The sequence below is a fragment of the Pseudorca crassidens genome, chromosome 20 (assembly GCF_039906515.1).
Source record: "Pseudorca crassidens isolate mPseCra1 chromosome 20, mPseCra1.hap1, whole genome shotgun sequence".
NCBI classification, from domain to species: Eukaryota; Metazoa; Chordata; class Mammalia; order Artiodactyla; family Delphinidae; genus Pseudorca; species Pseudorca crassidens.
The window spans coordinates 28,937,157-28,956,756 of record NC_090315.1 but is presented as its reverse complement, the minus strand read 5'-3'; the positions used below and the strand labels follow the sequence as shown (position 1 = coordinate 28,956,756).

Genomic DNA, 19,600 nt, shown 5'->3' with positions numbered 1-19,600 from the left:
TGATTTGTTTTAGAGGTATTGATTCTGGAGTATTTCTAAATTATCTCCCTTTGTTCCATTTAGGAAGATAAAAAGAAGCGAGATCGGGACTGCGTGGACAATGAGGCAGAAAAAGACCTCCAGTGTCAGGCCCCTGTAGGATTAGACTTGCCTCCTGAGAAGCCTCTTGCAAGCTCTTTAGCCAAACAAGAAGGTTGGAATAACTCTGAATTAACTGTTCTGAATGAGGAGGCTGAAATTATTTTAAAGATGGTAGCCAGGGAAAGTGACTGGGTTTTTAGCTTTTAAGTTAAAGTTTAAAAGCTGTTAAATTAAATTTTCTTTTAAGTTTTCTTATTTATATCACTGCTTAAGAGCTTTAAATTAGCTTCAGTTTTAAACTTGATATTCTCATACTTTACCATATTTGAAAGATAAATGGAATTTCTCTGAGATGTTTAATGATGGGTATGAGATAAGTCATATATAGAAAGAAAATAAGCTAAACAATACTCTCTAGAATCTTCCTTTTTAAAACACTCTGTTCCTTTCTTCTTTACTTTAGAAGTAGAACAGACACCCCTTCAAGAAGCTTTGAATCAACTGATGAGACAACTGCAGAGGTGAATGTTTTTTCCAACATTTTTATAACATGGAAATTGAAATGGGAAATACAGGATCCAAACCACGTCTTTTTATTATTATTATTTGTTAAAGCCATATTTTATGGCCTGTATCCAAATGTACTTGATTTTAAAGTGGATGATAAATATTTTGCCTGGCAATAGAAGTACTCCAAGAGGCTGACTTCTAGATGTTCTCATTTGGTTTGTTTTAAATGGCAGCTTGAAGAGTGTTACTTAATACTCTTAATGGAAAATTTCTCCTTAATCTAAAGTAACTTCTGATGTTAAAGCTTTAAACCAGGATTAAACAATATAGATATTTCCATTTGCTAATACATAAACACACCTTCTGTATGTTTGTGCAGTGCTTATCACTGCTGTCAATATTCAACAATTACCAAGTCTGGGAGAAGAGACAAAATGCCATAAATAAGATTTGTGACCCTCTCTTAAATGCAGAAATTTGTTCTAAAAATTACAATATCTTGATAACACTAATGATAAGTTCTTAGAAAAGAATAACATGATCTTCATTAAAATATTTGTTTTGATACCTCTCTTTACTCAGAATTTGAATTCTCAGCTCAAAGACATTTACATTATTGGCAGAGGATTCATGGGTATAGGGCATGCATTCTCACAGTGAGTTTTCTTCTTACCATGTTGGCCTTGTATGTCAACCCCAGAACATATCATAAATAATTTTTTAAGGTAAAGCCTCTACTGCTATCTGTATTCAACACCAATTCAGCTTTGCAGTGAAAATCAGAAATTAGTGGTCTCTCTTCCTCTTTGGTGTTACAGAACAATTGAGATACTTACATCTCAAGTCTTTACACTTGAGTAAATCATTCATTACTTGTCCCAAAGGAGTGAACAGGTAAGTATTAAGCATTCCAACTCAATTAGAATGTATGACTGTAAAGCATTTTGGCTACCTTTTAATTTTGTTTCTTACAACGTAAGACCGGAATGTAGGGTAATGACGTCTCCTTAAAAGAAATCTACTTATCAGGGTCTCTCTTAGTCTAAGGATGTTCACATTGCTCAGGACATTTTGGGAATTAGAATCCAGAGCCACATTTTTTTGGAATAGCCTCAGTGATTCTTCATCCTTGAGGCTCAAATGCTGGTAAAGAATATAGTTGACCAAGTTTAATAATAGCATTTTTGGTCAAACCAAGTGGGACTCTGTATTAAAGTGACTGATTTTAGGAGGTATAGATAATTTGCTCTGAAGAGGCCCTCCAGAGATGCTTCATGGTGTTATTCACAGTAGCTTTCATGGATAATATGCATTTGGATGTATAAGTTCCAGACTGGACTTTTTTGCTTATTCTCGGTACTTTTTAATCTCACTGCTTAGGCGTCCTGCTGGGAAGAACAAAGGCAGATTCACACACACCTAAATTCAGATTCCATCTCTGTATTTTATCAGATTTATGACCTAGAACAAATCATTTGACCTCTGAGCCTCAGTATTCTCATCTCTAAGTGAGGATACCACCTCCTTGATGGCTTTTGTGAGGATTAGATATAAAATACTTCAATTCCCTACCACTGGCCCTGGCATGTGGTAAATACATCTTTTAAATTGTTGCTATTCTTATTTTTAAATAATAATAAATATATTTATTTAATAATAACCATTTTTATTGATGTGATTATTTGGAGTAAGAAAGCTTTGATATGCCAGAGTTCCAGAGGAAAATAACAGTCTAATGAACTAATCTTATAGAGCAGTGGTTCTCAACCCTGTCTGTCCTGGAAATATCAAAATTCAACCCTAGAAAAACCATTGCCTGGACCACCCTCCTATAAGAGATTCTCATATAGTGGGTCTAGGGTAAGCCTCCCACCCCACTGGAATTTTTTTAAAGCTCCTCTAATGATTCTCATGCACAGCCAGAGTTAAGAACCTATGATGGAAAGCGCTGGGTCTCAAGTATGGGGGTATTATGAGGACCTTTTTAATGTCAGTTTTTTGAGACCCCCCCACCACCTACACACACAATAGAAGTTGTATCCATTGATTAAGAAAATATATATAGTCATCCCTTGGTATCCACAGGGGATTGATTCCAGGAGCCCCCGTAGATACCAGAATCCAAGGATGCTCAGGTCCCTTATATAAAATGACAGCAGTCCAGTGAATACAGTCAGCCCTCCATATCCACATTGAGAAACCCACGGATACAGAGGGCCAGCTGTACTCGTGAGGAGGCAACAGCTCTGTGGCCCAAGAGTCCAAGCCTAATTAGAAACCAACATGGAAGATTGCAGGTGTGCATTCATTGTTATTGTTTCTGCTTTTTCCTCTATGATTGATAAAAATACATAGTACTAATCTTCCAGAGTACAAGATATTGGTTAGTTGATCTAGATTTCTTATTTTGTTTCATCTTTCCCTGTGTTGGAGATGCTGTGAATTAATTAAGCTGCATATTTTAAAAGATTCTCTGTCTTAAGGGTACAATTTATATGTAAAGCATCTTAACCTTATTAAATAGTTAGTAGTCTTTAAAATTGTTACTTCAGTTTTCAGTGAAAAACGCATTAGCCTACTACAAATTCTACATCTGAAGGGTTTCCTCTGACTCATGCTCCTTGACCAGTAGATTTGTTTGTGGTAGAAATAAAATTGCCTTTTTCCTGTCTTCACAGGAAAGACCCAAGTGCTTTCTTTTCATTTCCTGTGACTGATTTTATTGCTCCCGGCTACTCCATGATCATTAAACACCCAATGGATTTTAGTACCATGAAAGAAAAGATCAAGAACAATGATTACCAGTCCATAGAAGAACTAAAGGTAACTCTAGCTACTTACCTCGTGTTGGAGAAATAGACTGAGCTGTGCTACAAAGTAACATACCTATTCAATTGAGAGTCAAACTTTTGGATCCTATATGTACAAAAATCCTGGCAGAAATCTGCACGTCTGGTATTCAGAATCTTTCTCAAGTTTATTTTAATACCTAAAATCTGTATTTTTTTGTCTTAGAAAACATCTTTGAGCTTGGTGATTAAAAAACCAGACAAAATAAGCCATCTGCTGTCTTTTATTATTTTGTGGGTTTTGGTAAAATTTTTAATTTCATGCATTCTATAAAATATTTTCTCAACTTTTAAAATGAAAAGATGTTTGATTTTTAATTTCAGATCAATGCAGGTAAAATGGATTTTTTTAAATTAAAGTATAATTAACAATATTGTATTAGTTTCAGGTGTACAGCAAAGTGCTTCAGTTATATATTTTTTCAGATTATTTTCCATTATAGGTTATTAACAAGATATTGAATAGTCAGTATTTTAATGGAAGTTGATTTAGAGTAGTTTCTTTTTCTATTTCTAGACATCTTCCTAATACAGAATAAATTGGCTTGTGTAGAAATACTAAACAGAAGTTTAATTACATTTTCTTGGGGCTTCCCTGGTGGCGCAGTGGTTAAGAATCTGCCTGCCAGTTCAGAAGACACGGGTTCAAGCCCTGGTCTGGGAAGATCCCACGTGCCGCAGAGCAGCTAAGCCCGTGAGCCACAACTACTGAGCCTGTGCTCTAGACCCCACGAGCCACGACTACTGAACCCACGTGCCACAACTACTGAAACCTACACGCCTAGAGCCTGTGCTCCGCAACAAGCCACCGCAACGAAGAGTAGCCCCTGCTCGACACAACTAGAGGGAGCCTGCGTGCAGCAATGAAGACCCATCGCAGCCAAAAATAAAAATAAAAAATAAATAAGTTTAATTACATTCTCTAGTTTGATGAAAGTCAGTTGCTCCCTGTGTTCACTTCGGCTATACTTGTTTAGCATATTTTCTTCAACTTTAAGAAGAGAGAAATTTATAAATTACAAGTAAAGAACCTACAAGCTACCAAGATGATACATATGCCTAATGTTATAGTTGAAGTTTTTTCCATCTTTAAATAGCCTTGGTATATATGTTGGTTTCAGAGTTATACTTTACATTTTAGTCATCCGAAGAAAAGGAACCATGTGTCTTCTTTTTTAATTTGCTCTGTACCAAACCATTACAAACTTAACTGGTTTAGATAATATCTATTCTATCTTTGTTTTTTCTGGTTGAACATTGTAGCGTTCACCTGACCTAAGGGCTAGACCCTAATCAGTTACAGAAGGAAAATAAGACAGTAAACGTTTACTTGGTCTCTTTTTTTTTCATCCACGTTGATCGGTTGAAATTTATAACACTACCATTTAGTTCTGTCTTTACTATCAACTTGAATGTATAGATAATATTTCACTCTGAAAAACCTGAATTGTATTCTCTTGTATTCAAAGAAATGGAAACTTTTCTCAACTTTTCATCTGGTGAAAATTAGGCTAGAACTGTTTATTTCAGCATATTTCGGACCTTATATATTGCTTGATGGAAAATTTTTCACAGTTTTTTTTCCTTTTTGTGAATAGTTTTCCTTGGATCTTTTCCTTATGATGACATGAAGGACTAGAAGTATGCCCCCTAAGTGTTTTTGAGCTATGGTCAAGATTTATCATAATTGAAGTGAACAAGTATTTTTAACTTTTTGGAGTTTTCTACATTACTACACTTTTTTCTCAGGAAAATTCAATAGCCCAATGTAGTATTTATTAGCTTATCCAGCTCATTAGGCTGTTCAAGGTTTTTTTTTATTATTACATGAAAAGTATGCAGAAAGGTCATTCAGCTTTATGAATGATGAAGTGCCATTACACAAAAGTCCAGTAAAGCCTAGCACGTGGCAGTTAAGATTCATGGAATCTACAAATTGCCTTAACAGATCAGACCTGCAATCAGAATAGTCCAGTACTCTCTTGCCAGTTAGAGACCAATGGTCATTTAGTGTAATAGTCATCTAGTGTCTCCCCTCATTTGCTTCTCCTACCCCCAAATATATGTTTAATAATTCTTAATGGAATGGAAGCTTTTCGGAATATCTGTAAAAGGGTTCTTAACCTGGGGTCCTTTGGGTAGCCATGGATGAGCCTCTAGGGGAACCAGGAACCTTATAAAATGACATGAAAATTTTGTGTTCACCTTTGTATTACATGTATGTGCTTGAGGAGTGGATCCATAGCTTTCATCAGATTCTTAGGGATCCAGGACCGAGCAAAATCCTAACTGATTAGAGACTTGGCCAAGAACTGAGGAGCCACATATACTTCGTTTCATCTCCTTTAAATTTAATATCAAATTTATTGTGACCCTTGAACAGTCTTCTCATATGCTTTTAAATAATATTCAGTCTACCTATCTTCATTACATTAAGTGTTCTAAGCTGTCATCACTAGTTATTAAATAATGGGGCTTGAATGTTTCGTTTTAAATTCAGAGGAGGAGTTTGGGGCTCAGATTATTTTTTGTTGGGTTTTTATCATTTTAACTTAGCAAGGCCTTGGCATAATCGCCCTCACGTTTATACAATGTAAAAATTACTTAACCATGAAAATATGCAGTGGGATTGAGTTCCCCAGCACATGTGCATACTTTGAAATTTAAACCAAAAGTACAGTTTTGATAATTTGCCTACTGCAGTTACATGTTGTAACTCTTTGAGGTTGTATGGTTTATTTCAGGTTGGCATGATTTTGCAACATTCTGCAAATTATGTTTAGCTTATAACAGTATCCAAACACTTAAAAGAAAATTAGTGTAAATGTTTCGCCATTTTTGCTCAGTTAATTTGAATCTGGTAGGAAATATTGTGATAATTTAATATTGTCCCAGTTTTCAGTCAGGATCTGAAGTAAAACATTTAACTCATAACTGGAGAATTAAGATGTTTGTTTTAAAACTAAGAATATTTTTTAATTAAATGAAGTACACAGTTAAAATTATTAAATATAAGATAGAAGTATTTTCTTCTAATTCTTTTTTTGTGCAATAAGATTGTACTGAAGAAACCGATTTTAAAATTTTATCTCGGGATCTAAAATTTATATAGTTACTATAGAATGTTTAAGAATTTGGAAAGGAATGTAGTAGGATATTTAATTTAGCAGTATTCGTTTTGTTAGTGCGTTTTATTTTTTTAATTTTTTTTTAAGTTTAAGTTTTTTCTTTCTTTTTTTTTTTTTTTGGCTGCGTTGGGTCTTTGTTGCGTGTGGGCTTTCTCTAGTTGTGGCGAGCAGGGGCTACTCTTCGTTGCCGTGTGCGGGCTTCTCATTGTGGTGGCTTCTCTTGTTGAACAGCATGGGCTCTAGGTGTGTGGGCTTCAGTAGTTGTGGCTCACAGGCTCAGTAGTTGTGGCGCATGGGCTTAGTTGCTCCACGGCATGTGGGATCTTCCCGTACCAGGGCTCGAACCCATGTCCCCTGCATTAGCAGGCAGATTCTTAACCACTGTGCCACCAGGGAAGCCCTGTTAGTGAATTTTAAAACTTAATAAATTGCTGTTAACGTTGCTTAGTAAACAGTAAAAGGATGGGAGCGGGTTTTGTTGGTTTGTTTTTGTTTTGGGGGGGTTTTTTTGGTGGTGGTGGTGGTTTTTAATTTCTTGAAGACCTGCATGATTTCAAACAGGACAAGAGGGTGCTTTGTTTCATTTTAATGTATTTCTTCCTAATATTTTCTCTGCAGGATAACTTCAAACTAATGTGTACTAATGCTATGATTTACAACAAACCAGAGACCATTTATTATAAAGCTGCAAAGAAGCTATTGCACTCAGGGATGAAAATTCTTAGCCAGGTAAAGGAAATTCTTTGTCATAAATAATAATTGTTATAAAAATCTATATCCCTTTGTTTTTTGGTTATAGTGATACAGATCCAATACAGTACTGGTTTTATTTTATAGGCAGATGATATTAAAAGTAGGAAATATTAAATGAAAAAAATTTTTAACATAGAAAAGAAAATTAAAGCAGGAAGATTCTCATTTGGAATTGATAGAAATAAATATTGGCAGTCACTTGTAATTATTTACTTAAGAGGCTCTTGAGTTGGTATTCACCAGATAGACTTACATTGGCTGTGAAACAAACATCAACATGAATTCCAGGACAGGATAGATTACATGAATTATGAGACCTTTTAGAAGGAAAGCTCTCTATTTCCCTTTGTAGGGATGGAATCTAATGTTCTGGTGAAGCACAGGAACTTCTTCGAGTAGAAAGAAACAAAATACACAAATGAACGATAATTTGGAATTGTCTCAAAGCCACCTCCCCACAGGAGCAGACTTTCCTTTGAAGGATAAGAACTGTTGCACATAGTAAGGCATTTGACATGGGAGAAACGTGTGCAGAGACGCAGACACATCATCATCATCAAGCTTCATGAGGGAGCTTAATCTGATAACTTATTCAAAACAGAGATACTGTAGATAGTGGCAGAAAGTGACGGGAGTCTCATCTCAGAGTGATGGCTGATGAATGACCTTGAAGGGCAAATTGAGGTGATCATGTGCATCTGCTGGGAGAAGAGGAGAGCTCACAAGATAAATCACGTCTTTCGAGGTTTTACTCACAACTCTGCATAGGATGGAAAATTAACTGAGACAAACCTGGCACCTTATCACAGCGGGAAGTCAGAAGACTGAGTTCTAGTTTTAGCTCTTTTCCACTAACTTTTGAACCTTGGCCCACCCTGGGCCCATTAACCACCCTGGGCCTCAGTGTTCTTATCTGTAGAGAAGAAGGTTTAATCTGAGATCTCAAAGATAATTGCTAGCATTAATGTGCTGATTTTAGAAAGAGCTAGAGTAAGGAGGAGATCAAGAAGAACAAGATGTGAGAGGGATTTTGCAAAGAGAAATGAGTGGGTATGAGGAGAAAGAAATCAGAATCAAGGGCTCGGGTTCAAATTCAAGGGAATTAGAGAATAGTAGAAATGAGTCATGTGTAGATGCACATGGTTTTCCAATTTTTATATCAAATGTGATCATTTGTATCACAGTTTTACATTTAAAGAATTGCCTTGGTGCGCAGATGTCTTAGTGTCTGTGTGCTTGGCTCTGAAAGATTCTTGTATCCACTTAACGGAGGAAAGAAAAACATTTGGATTAATGTTCATTCTTGCACTCCTAATATTTAGACAACATCAATTCCCACCCTTTCCTAGAGACTTGGGAAACTGTAATGTAAGCCAGTTACCCATCTTTGGGAAAATATGCAGAGGAAAGGAGAATATAAAATGTTTATCCCATTCTTTGCAGAAAAACTCAGAATCCAGAACCAAGCCATATTCCAGTTTTAAAAACCTGCAAATACTTGCTGTTTTTGTATTTGAAGTAAAAGTGCACCCAACAAATGCAGTGTTTAGTCACTCCAAAATATGTACATTGAATTTTTAGGATAACGTTTAATTCGCAAACATAACATATACAAGTAAAATTTTCAACTTTGATCTACCACTGTTTCCTCATCTTTAAATAATGTAGTTAATATAACATGTAAACGACTCCAGTATCTCTTGTATTTTATTGGGGATGGGATGGCTGGAAGCACAGGAAGAAAACCTTTCTTTTCCACTTTCCCTTTTCTCTCTCTGTTGTCTTCCCTTTTTTCAGATCTCTTCCTGTTGAGGAGCCCTACGCATCCTGTGTTATAGCTTCCTGTTGACTGTTCTCTCCACCCTAGATGGGAGAGACCCTTACAGTAGTGATTTTTAAATGTTTAAATTTAGACCTTCTGAATTACTCTTTTAATAGCACATCTCCCAAGAGAGCCCAGTACACCCTTCCGTTAATGGTGTCTTTTCAAAGATAACTGTTTTTGAATTCAGTGTAAAGATTGTAGAGCAGTCATTCATCATTTTTTCAGTTACACACAAGTAGTGACTATTAGGTGACTATTAGATGTGTTACTTTTATGAAAAGTGGACATATGCAGAATAATTCTTTTGATCTCCCAAATACTAAATGCTGCATTATAGTATAAACAGTACTATTCATAGCATAGTGGCTTTGGATCAGACTAATCAAGGTTCAGGTCCTGGCTGTGTTATTGAGACTCTGTGTGATCTTACGCAGGCCATGTAACCTTTCTCAGCCTTTTTCCCATCACATAAAATGGCATAACAGTAGTACTTACCTTATAAAATTATACCTGCTATGTGAGTGAGCACTCAGTAGGTGTTAGCTGTTATTAATGGCAAAGAATCAAACCCTTTAGACATTTGTAAAATTGAGAATTAATAAACAGTATGCTGATTTGGAGACATTTTAGTTACCAAAAAAGAAAGACATTGCTTTCAAATTAAAATTAATTAAACTCAATTTTTTTCCATGACCTGTGTTGAAATTTAGAAAATTTCTCTAATTGAATTATTTTAATTTTATGCATATTATGTTTTTCTAAAAATCTGAAAACATTATTAAATGTAGGTTCTGCTTTATAAAACTCTAGAATGGAAATTAAATAGGTTACTGAGAACTTTGTGATCTAAGCCCATTCATTTAACCAGCATTTATTGAGTGCCTACTATGTGCCAACCTCCGTTTCAGGTGCTAGAAATAGATGAGTTAAGAAGTGGCTTAAGTGACATGCACAAGGGGAAACACGAATGGCCAGTAAATGCACACAGAAAGAATCACTAGTATTTTTTAAGTGTGTATTAAAATAAAACCTGTTTTTAAAAATCAAATTAGTAATTTTTTTTTAATGGTACTAATCAGTTTGCCAGGGATTCAGAGAAAATTTCAAACACTGGTGAAACTTTCAAATACTATTAATTGTTACAGTTTTTCTAGAAAGCAGTTTGGTAGTACACATCAGAAGCCTTAAAAATACTCATTCCCTTTGACCTAGTATTTTTACTCCTAGGATTTATTCTAAAGAGATAGAGATTCCTGGAGACTTTTATTTATAATAGGAGAAACTTGGAAATAAGCTAAATGTCCAGTAAGGGTCGTTAATTAAACCATGAGACGCACTGGGATGAAATACTATACAGTTGTTAAGAATATTTTATGATACAGAAGGGAGATACTTGCAGTTTATTAACTGAAAAAAAAAAGAAACTTTGCTTGTTACAAAATGTTCATTATAATTCCGATTTGCTAATATGTGTAATGCTTAGAAAAATACTAGAATGTTAAACCTGTTAACACTTTTCCTCTCCGGATAATAAATTAACAAGGTATTTATTTTCTCCTCTACCCATGTCTTTGTCTACCATAAAATATATTGCTTAAATAGTTTTAAGATTATTTTAAAATTATAGTCCAGTAAAAATAGCAGGGTTCATTTCTTGAGGCTCTCAGTCTGTACTGCTAATACAGCAGAGTATGATGAGGAAAGTCCCCATCGTGAGAGACAAGAGGCCTGGTCTTGGTCACTGGTTCTGTGACTTTAGGTGAGTCATTTAGCATTTCTGGGCTACACTGTTCTTATTTGAATGACCTCTGGTCCCTTCCAGTTCTAGTTTCTATTATTCCACAGAAGTCTTCCCTGCTGTTGCTGTGCAGCCCTGAGGAGACTGCAGTCCATATTTTATCCAGTGACAACACTCAGAAATAAAACGCAGAACAGTCACTGGGAACAAATCTGCCTCTTTAACATTTGTCCAGAAACCTCAAGTCCTTAACCACCATGAAAATTTCACAGCGTATCAATGCAGTGGAAAATTCAGCATGTTTCACAAAACAGAAACAGTACTTCTTTGGTTAGAACATTATGCACTCTGAAAAAGAAACTATGCTAGCAGCCTTTTTATTCTCCTTGAGGCATGTTTTCACACAGAGAAAAATGCCAGAATCATCATTGATTATCCCAGGATACCAGAATGTAAGGGATCTTCACATGTTCCCATGCTCTAGGTTTTAAATACCTGATAATTCTTAAATTTCAGAAGATAAAACCATTCTGTTAAATATAAAACTTTAACATCCTATTAAACTAAATTTTACTTTTTAAATTTAGTACTGCAAAGAATACTTAGTATTTATTCACACTTTCTTTTCTGTGAACTTTTTGATAATGCAGCAAAGTTATAGAGCATTCTCTTATGTTGGAAATTATCTGCATTGAAGGAATAGACTTTATTGTCCTGGTTCCTAAATATTCTACTCTGTTGGTATGATTACATTTAATTGTTTTTCTTCCCTAGTTAATAACAGGATAAGTGCAAACTCTGTGGGGGAAAAAATGCATTACTTTCAAAATGAATGACAAACATTCAATAAGAATATTCTTGAATATTTTTAGGAGAGAATTCAGAGCCTGAAGCAGAGCATAGACTTCATGGCAGACTTGCAAAAAAGTCGAAAGCAGAAAGATAGAACAGACACCTCGCAGAGTGGGGAGGACAGCGGCTGCTGGCCAAGAGAGAGGGAAGACTCTGGAGACACTGAGGCACAAGGCTTCAAGAGTCCCAATAAGGAAAATAAAAAGTAAAGAATCTTTGGAATATTAAGGTTAAGCTGTCTTTTTCACACCAGTATCGGGAGAAAATACTGATTGGGGGCCTGCCTTGGGTCCGTGGTTGGTTGGGTTTTGTCCTGAAAGTCCATTTTGATGATTTGATACCCTTCTTCTCATGCAAAGCATTATATGGAATTGTCCAAACACAGTTCAGAAAATAGTTCTGAATGTCTCTTCTGTATGAAAGTAGTTTTAAAACCAGTAAATTACCTTTAGGGACTCATAATTGTCTGTGAGTTTATTTTAGTAGAACTATTTGTTTAAGAAAAAAGTGTATTCATTATTTCATTCCACAAAGGAGTTCAGACCGTACTTAAGCCTAAGCACAGTTAAAGCTACCTTCTAAACAGATGGGCTATCGCTGAGATGTGTGCATGTTTTCCACTCAGTGTCAGCTGGTAGGAGCAGTAATGAGCCACTGGTCCTACTGGGCAGCAGCTGGCATGGCCGGACGCAGTCGTGTATATCCTGCTCACACCACTGCCTACTCTGATGCCCAGCACCTCGCTGTCAACTCTGGGAGAAGGGTTTAGTTAGCAGTGTGCGATTTCTGCTGTCATAATGCAAAGAAAGTAAACTTGTGACAAGTTTTTGTTATATTTCTAAGATTTATACATTTTAAATGTACATTTATTTTAATTTTAAATATTGAACTTAATAAATACAAATTGTATGCCCCTCCCCTTTTAAAACATATTTGAGGTGGAGTTTCATTTTTGTGAATCTTCTAAGAAAAACGTTTAGAGCAAGTAACACTGGACACAAAAAGGGAGGGAACTAGCCAACTACTTGGTTTGCCTTACTGTTGGTGTGTTATTAGGGCCCCTTACCAGGTCATTAAGGAACAAAGTTTTAATTGGTGTCAGTAGCGCAAATTTCTCCACTTCAGTTGTATTCATATTTGGAATTACATTTTAATGTTTTCATCTTATCTTTTTTTTTTTTTACTTAGTACTAATGTGTGTTTTCAGGAAAGACAAAGATGTACTTGAAGATAAATTTAAAAGCAATAATGTAGAAAGAGAGCAGGAGCAGATTGACCGCATTGTTAAGGAATCTGGAGGAAAGCTGACCAGGCGGCTCGTTAATAGTCAGGTGATCAAGCTTTTCCTTTCGTTTCATTACCTACTGATTCGGGTTGTCTGAAACTTACAGTTTTTAAGTTGCTTGTGTCCTTTTAATCCATATCTGCCATAGAGTTCTTAAGGAGAACACTCACAAAAAGAAAAAGTAATAATATACTTGGTTTGTAAAGTATATAGTATTGTCCTGTGTTACTGGATAAAGGGATTTGGGTTTGTTTGTTTTTTTAAGTGATGTTAATGTGTTCTAAAGTTGGAAAATGAACCACAGACTTAAAGCTTACAAAGAAAACATTTATGTACTGGTCTTTTCAAGTCATATTGTATAGCACGTTGGTTCTAAAACCAAATGAATTAATACATGACTTTGGGCAAGTCACTCCCCTTCCCTGGCCTTCAGTATCCTTTTTTAATAGAGTGAACAGAACTCGGTGACCTTAAGGACCCACACAGCTCTTCAAAATTCTGAGATTGCTCTAACCTTCATTTCTTTAACCCATCAACACCTGTGTGCATGGAGACAGGTGTGAAAGTTGATATCTGAGTATAGTGATGATCGCTACCTGTAATATTAGCTTGACTAAACTAAGGTAAGGTTTTCTGATGAGCAGCATATGTACATATGGTATGTAAAACTGTTCATGCCATTTGAATACTTTGGGTCATTGCAGTGTGAATTTGAAAGGAGGAAACCAGATGGAACAACAACACTGGGACTTCTCCATCCTGTGGATCCTGTTGTAGGAGGTAAGTTCACAGAATTAGACTGTGCATGAACTTTGAACTTGATGCTAATTTGGAAAAGAGCAGTAACCCGGGTTAACATTTTAAAGCAACAAGTCTGAATATCGATAAACCTAACTGTATCATCATCCGTAAAGAACTTGGCTAGGCATGGTGTACTTCACGCTAACAGCTAGCCTAACTTAATTTCATCCCAAATAAGTACACTACAGATCAAGTTTTCTTTAAAATATAAAGTGCCTGGAGTATCATACCCACCATTAACAAAGCCAAAATATTAGGCAGTCATTTCTAGCCCTGGTTTTAAGAGACTCTGGTATAAAGGCTCAGTTATTTCTTGAAGTATCTCAAAACCCTCAGACTATGGCATAATAAATTTAACTTGACTTTTTAATTTCAGGGAATAAAATGAATATATATGCCATGTAGTACTTTAATGGGAATGGAATAATATATAGTTAATGACATATCTTTCACTGTGGTTGATAGAAAGTTTACAAAGGTTGGGGATCACTATTTTAGAAACTCAGGTCATACTTACATTTTCTCAAATGATATTTTAATGGAAGTAGTATAGGGAATATTTTAAACCTTGATGTAAGAATGGGAAATTTATGTCATTCATCTGAGGGGAAAATCATGTGATAAGCATGAGAATATTTTATAAATATCTGTTTTCATACTACCATTAGGAGAGAGTTAATTGGAGATACAAAAATGAATAATGACAAAATTCCTGCACTTCAGGAAATAGTCTCCATTATTTATTGTTTGCCATGAGCAAGACACTGTCTTAGAAGCTTGAGGTGGAGCTAGGTGTAAAAAGGGAGCAACACAAGAAGAGACAAGTCCCCCTTACGTTCTGTGGAGTGGGGAAAGGAGGACACAAACAAAAAGAATCATGTAAAGAGATGGCAACTTGTCCACCATGAATCAGTACATCAGAGGAAAAGAGCGGCAGAGTAGTAACAGGATATATCTGTCTCGTGTCTGGGGGTCAGAGAGGGCTTCCTTAAGAGATGTTTAGGTTGATCCCAAAATGGTGGGTAAGGGATTGGGGAATAACAGGTAAAAAAAACACCTTGAAGCAGAGAAGAGCTTGATGCATTTGACGCAAGCCTGTCAGTGTTCTCTTTGAGCATTGCATTCCACTCTTGAAATGCTGAAGGAGAACATTAATAGCCTCCTTACTTAGAAGAAAAGGAACTGGTGCTATGTTTTCAGAACAAAACTCATTTTTTACTTTTATATGAACTTTTCATACGAACTTTTTAGGGTCTTGGGTCAAAGAAAATGCCACAGGGGAGAAAAATAAAAAAGAAAATGCCACAGGATTGAGAGTATTGCTCTCTGTAGTATAGCCGTGATGAAAATGTGGTGACGCAGCTAAGTTGATTTAGGTCACACCTTAAGATCTGCCCCTTTCTTTGTACTTGGGGTCTGGTCTCTGCTCTTGGTCTGGTTTTCTGGATTTCCTGCTTCTGTAGGCATTATCAAATGTGGCCAGCGCTGACCTGACTCCTCACACACACAGCAGCTCCCCCAGGAGGCCAGTTTACTGGTTTAAGGCAGAAGATGTCCCTGTCTCAGCTCCATCCTCCTGGTTGGAGGCACTAGTACCAATTAGGACACCAAATTCCAGAAGATCTGATTTAGGTGTTTGAAGTTTCTCTCAAGTGCGTTTATTTTATCACACTGATCACATGTGGCAGTAGACTCTATTCCAGGGTGGTCATGCTACAAAAATCATCTTGTCTCTTCTTCAAGAGAAAATATCCTTTCTGTTGGAATTTGTTAGAGACCACGTTTTCTCCTGATACCATCCTTCTCAGTTCTTATGCTTGTATCACAGATTTCTAGCATCATTACAGGGGTTCGTTCCTGGTTTACAGACATCACATCTTTAAAGACTATTCTTCCCTGCAGTGCAAGTCTGCCTCAGATTAATTCAGATTAACTTATCCTGAATATATTATGAGTTCTTGTCTTTAATCATGTATTTTCCCTTAGTCTTTTACTTGACCTTTTCTACTGGTTTACTTGCATCATCTTAACATTAAAAGATCCGACCTTCAGGACTTCCCTGGCTGTCCAGTGGTTAAGACTCCACACTCCCAATGCAGAGGGCACAGGTTTGATCCCTGGTGGGGGAACTAAGATCCCACATGCTGCGGGGTGTGGCCAAAAGAAAAATTTTTTAAAAGTCCATGTTTAAAAAACTTTAAACATGTTTTTTAAAGTGAAGTGCAACATGATTATAAAGAATTCCAGGATGCAGTAGAGTATAATGAAAAGGACCAGATTTTGGTCCGCGTACGTTCCTGCCTTTCTAAGCTCAGATTTTCTTATGTTAAAAATGGGTAGAGCAAGGGCTGCCCAGAGTCACGTGAATGGCATGAAGCAGTGTGCGCACAGACGCTGAGTGAGAGCGCCATCTGGATCACTGCCACATGAGCTGCCTCCACCGTGCTCACTCTTATGTTTTAGAACCAGGCTACTGCCCTGTGAGACTGGGAATGACGACTGGAAGACTTCAGTCTGGAGTGAATACTTTGCAGGGGTTCAAAGAAGATAAAAGGAACAAGGTAACTCCAGGTAAGGCTCCCACATGGTAGTCAAGTTTTTTCTCTTCTCTCTTTCTCAAGGAGCTGAGGAAAAGAAGCACTCTCTTTATGGTATTTTTGCAACATTAATTAGCTATTTTATTAAGAAACTGAAAAATCAGTATTTTTTTTCCTAAATTTATTTATTTTTGGCTGCGTTGGGTCTTTGTTGCTGTGCGTGGGCTTTCTCTAGTTGTAGCGAGCGGGCGCTACTCTTCGTTGTGGTGCTGGGCTTCTCATTGCGGTGGCTTCTTGTTGCGGAGCACGGGCTCTAGACGTGCAGGCTTCAGTAGTTGTGGCATGTGGGCTCAGTAGTTGTGGCTTGCGGGCTCTAGAGCACAGGCTCAGTAGTTCTGGCGCACGGGCTTAGTTGCTCCGCAGCATGTGAGATCTTCCTGGACCAGAGCTCAAACCCGTGTCCCCTGCATTGGCAGGTGGATTCTTAACCACTGTGCCACCAGGGAAGCCCCTGAAAAAATCAGTGTTAGTATTCAAAATGAGTTTTGTTATTTCTTTTTTTTCCTCTCTGCTTTGTGGGCAAAGATTCACCTGAGTTGTGACTTCACAAATACATGTTTGGAGAAAATGTTTACCCTAAATTTGTATGCCAGTCAATAAAGTAGCAAAGTTAGAAGGGAATAATCTTTACTAAACAAAAAAATAGATTGACATACAACTTAAAGAATGGTATTGTGGTTTTGTGTGTGTGTGTTTTTATCAACAGTGTTATACTTGAATTATGGACCCTACAGTTCTTATGCACCACATTATGACTCCACATTTGCAAACATCAGCAAGGACGATTCTGATTTAATCTATTCAACCTATGGGGAAGACTCTGACCTCCCGAGTGATTTCAGGTGAGTCACCAGTTCGTCAGTATTCTGAGTGCTACATTGTCCTAAAATACTGATATACATAAGTGATCTATTGATAGACTTACAGAGTTATTCAATTGGTAGAAAATGTGTTCAGTAATTTTTTTAATTGACAGTAATTAAATAGACCCTTAGTTATCATCGTTCTTTAATAGAGACCATATATTTTAAAGAAAGAATGTATCTCCCTAATATTTTCTGATGTTGGCATCTGTAGTATTTTAATTCTTACAAAAATATCTTTTTAAAGATGCTTACTAAAATTCAGGAGCTTGTTGCTTCACAATGTTGACGTGCCACCTGCTTTACTGTAACAGTTTTGTGGATCAGTGAGTTGTTCCAAATTTGATCAGTTTGGGAAGCCACAACCCATTTTCCCCAAGATCAGAGGTAGGACATGATTCGATTCCTAATGCAACCCACATCCAAGCCTGTTTGACCTGTCACGTACCAGTAGACCATTGCAGTTACACTCAACTATCCCTTATTGTTTCTGTGGGAAGATAACTTTGTGTTCTTATTTAGGATGTTGGGTACTTTGCATCCCATCAACATAATGAAATGTCCTGATTTACTGGGATTCTGGCTTGGGGTGGGACACTGAGCTTGGGTTATTCCTCCTGGGCCCTGGCACTTTGTTAACTTCGTCATATGTAAGAATTTAACCCAATAGATTAACCAGTCTCCTGGTGTTCTGACAAAGGGGGGATTGTTCACTTCTATATATGTATGGTGGTAGTGGCGGCAGTGTTTTTATAAGGCAGGGGTCCTTAGTCAGTGACTGTGGTTTAAGATCAAGCCATTTGTATATCCTTTAGACCTCTTCTCACCAGCTTGAATAAATTCTGTCTGGATTATTCATCCATGCATTCCACATACAGGCATTGCAGGTGCCTTATTTTCCAGGCATTCGTCTAGATACTGGGGATTCCCCTGGGAAACAATGCTGACAAAGACCCATGCCCTCCTGTCAGGTGGTAACAGGTGTTTTGAAGAAAAGTAAAGAAGTAAAGGAAGATAGTGCTAGGATTGGGAGAGGGGTGCTGTTTTAAATAGGGTAGTCAAGGAAGGCTTTGCTAAGTGAACATTGAGCAAAACTGAAGGCAGTAAAGAAGCAAGCGTTGCTGCCATCTGAAAGAAGAACATTCCAGCCAGTGGAATAGCTGTGCGAAAGCCCTGAGGTGGGAACCTGCCTGACACATTTAGAGACCAAGAAGAGCAGTAAGGGACAGGAAGAGTAGGGGAAATAACTGGTGGGAGTAGATCTTTGTAAGGACTTGGCATTTTATTCTAAGTGAGATGGGAAAATATTGGTGGCTTTTGAGCAGAGTAGTGACCAAGTCTGGCTTATAATTTTAAAAGGCGCACTATGGCTGCTCTGTGGAAAACAGATTGCAGGGGGGCAAGGGAAGAAACAGAGGAACAGCTGTCATAATCCAGATGAGAACTGGACCGTGGGAGTGGTGGCTGAGGTGCTGAGAAGGGATCAGTAGTCAGCCAGGAGGATTTCTTGACTCACTGAAGTGGGGTGTGAGAGAGCAAAGTCAAGGAGGACTCCAGGGTTTTAGACCAAGCCTAAAAGGATGACATTGCTCTTTACTGAGAAGGGGAAGATTTTAGGACTACTTCGGGAGGAAGATCCAGCAACTCAATTTTGGACATTTTGAGCCTATTAGACCTCCAAATGGAGCTGTCCAGAGTGTGGTCCAAACTGGAGGTGTGACTTTTAGAGTCTTTTAGTATATGTGAGAGTCCTGAGGTGAATACGATCACCTTAGGGAGGAAGTGAAGGGGAGAAGCAAAGAATTCCAGAGGCTGAGCCCTGATCCCCTCCATCACTGAGGTCTTGTTTCTCTTTGAAGTTTTCCCCAGGAGCATTTCCTTTTCATGGTGTTCTTGGTATTGTTTAATTCTCTTGTGATGATAACTTGATCACTGGTAAATATGTTAATACAGTGTTGTGTCCAGATGGAAAGTTTCACATATCATGGGGTATAAATTAAGGGCATCTAATGAAACAGTTGGCTATGATAGGAAGATTACGCCAGTGGAGATGATTTGTATGAAAGTGACTTTCCCAACACACTCTCTTTCAGCATCCATGAGTTTTTGGCCACATGCCAAGATTATCCATATGTTATGGCAGATAGTTTACTGGATGTTTTAACAAAAGGAGGACATTCTAGAACCCTGCAGGAGTTGGAGATGGTAAGAATGCTGCTAAAGAAACAGTGATTTATCATTGGCCCTCAGGTGTTAGTCATCAGTGTTATGAAACCATGGGATTTACCAGTGTGACAGCTGAACTCCATTCCGCTGAA

At 37.3% G+C, this 19,600-nt stretch overlaps 1 protein-coding gene across 3 annotated transcripts in view; it reads left to right on the top strand.

The window, feature by feature from the left end:
* Positions 1 to 19,600, top strand: part of BRD7 (bromodomain containing 7) — a 38,474-nt gene that overhangs the window by 13,722 nt on the left and 5,152 nt on the right. For 2 of the 3 annotated variants that reach the window (XM_067720934.1, XM_067720933.1), the window contains exons 3-12: positions 64 to 193; positions 545 to 602; positions 3,270 to 3,414; positions 7,187 to 7,297; positions 11,757 to 11,941; positions 12,944 to 13,067; positions 13,726 to 13,801; positions 16,286 to 16,393; positions 17,126 to 17,261; positions 19,376 to 19,487. In XM_067720934.1, the coding sequence (XP_067577035.1) occupies positions 64 to 193; positions 545 to 602; positions 3,270 to 3,414; positions 7,187 to 7,297; positions 11,757 to 11,941; positions 12,944 to 13,067; positions 13,726 to 13,801; positions 16,286 to 16,393; positions 17,126 to 17,261; positions 19,376 to 19,487 (1,185 nt within the window). The remainder of the gene's footprint in view (positions 1 to 63; positions 194 to 544; positions 603 to 3,269; positions 3,415 to 7,186; positions 7,298 to 11,756; positions 11,942 to 12,943; positions 13,068 to 13,725; positions 13,802 to 16,285; positions 16,394 to 17,125; positions 17,262 to 19,375; positions 19,488 to 19,600) is intronic. The other variant, XM_067720935.1, reaches the window with a different exon arrangement.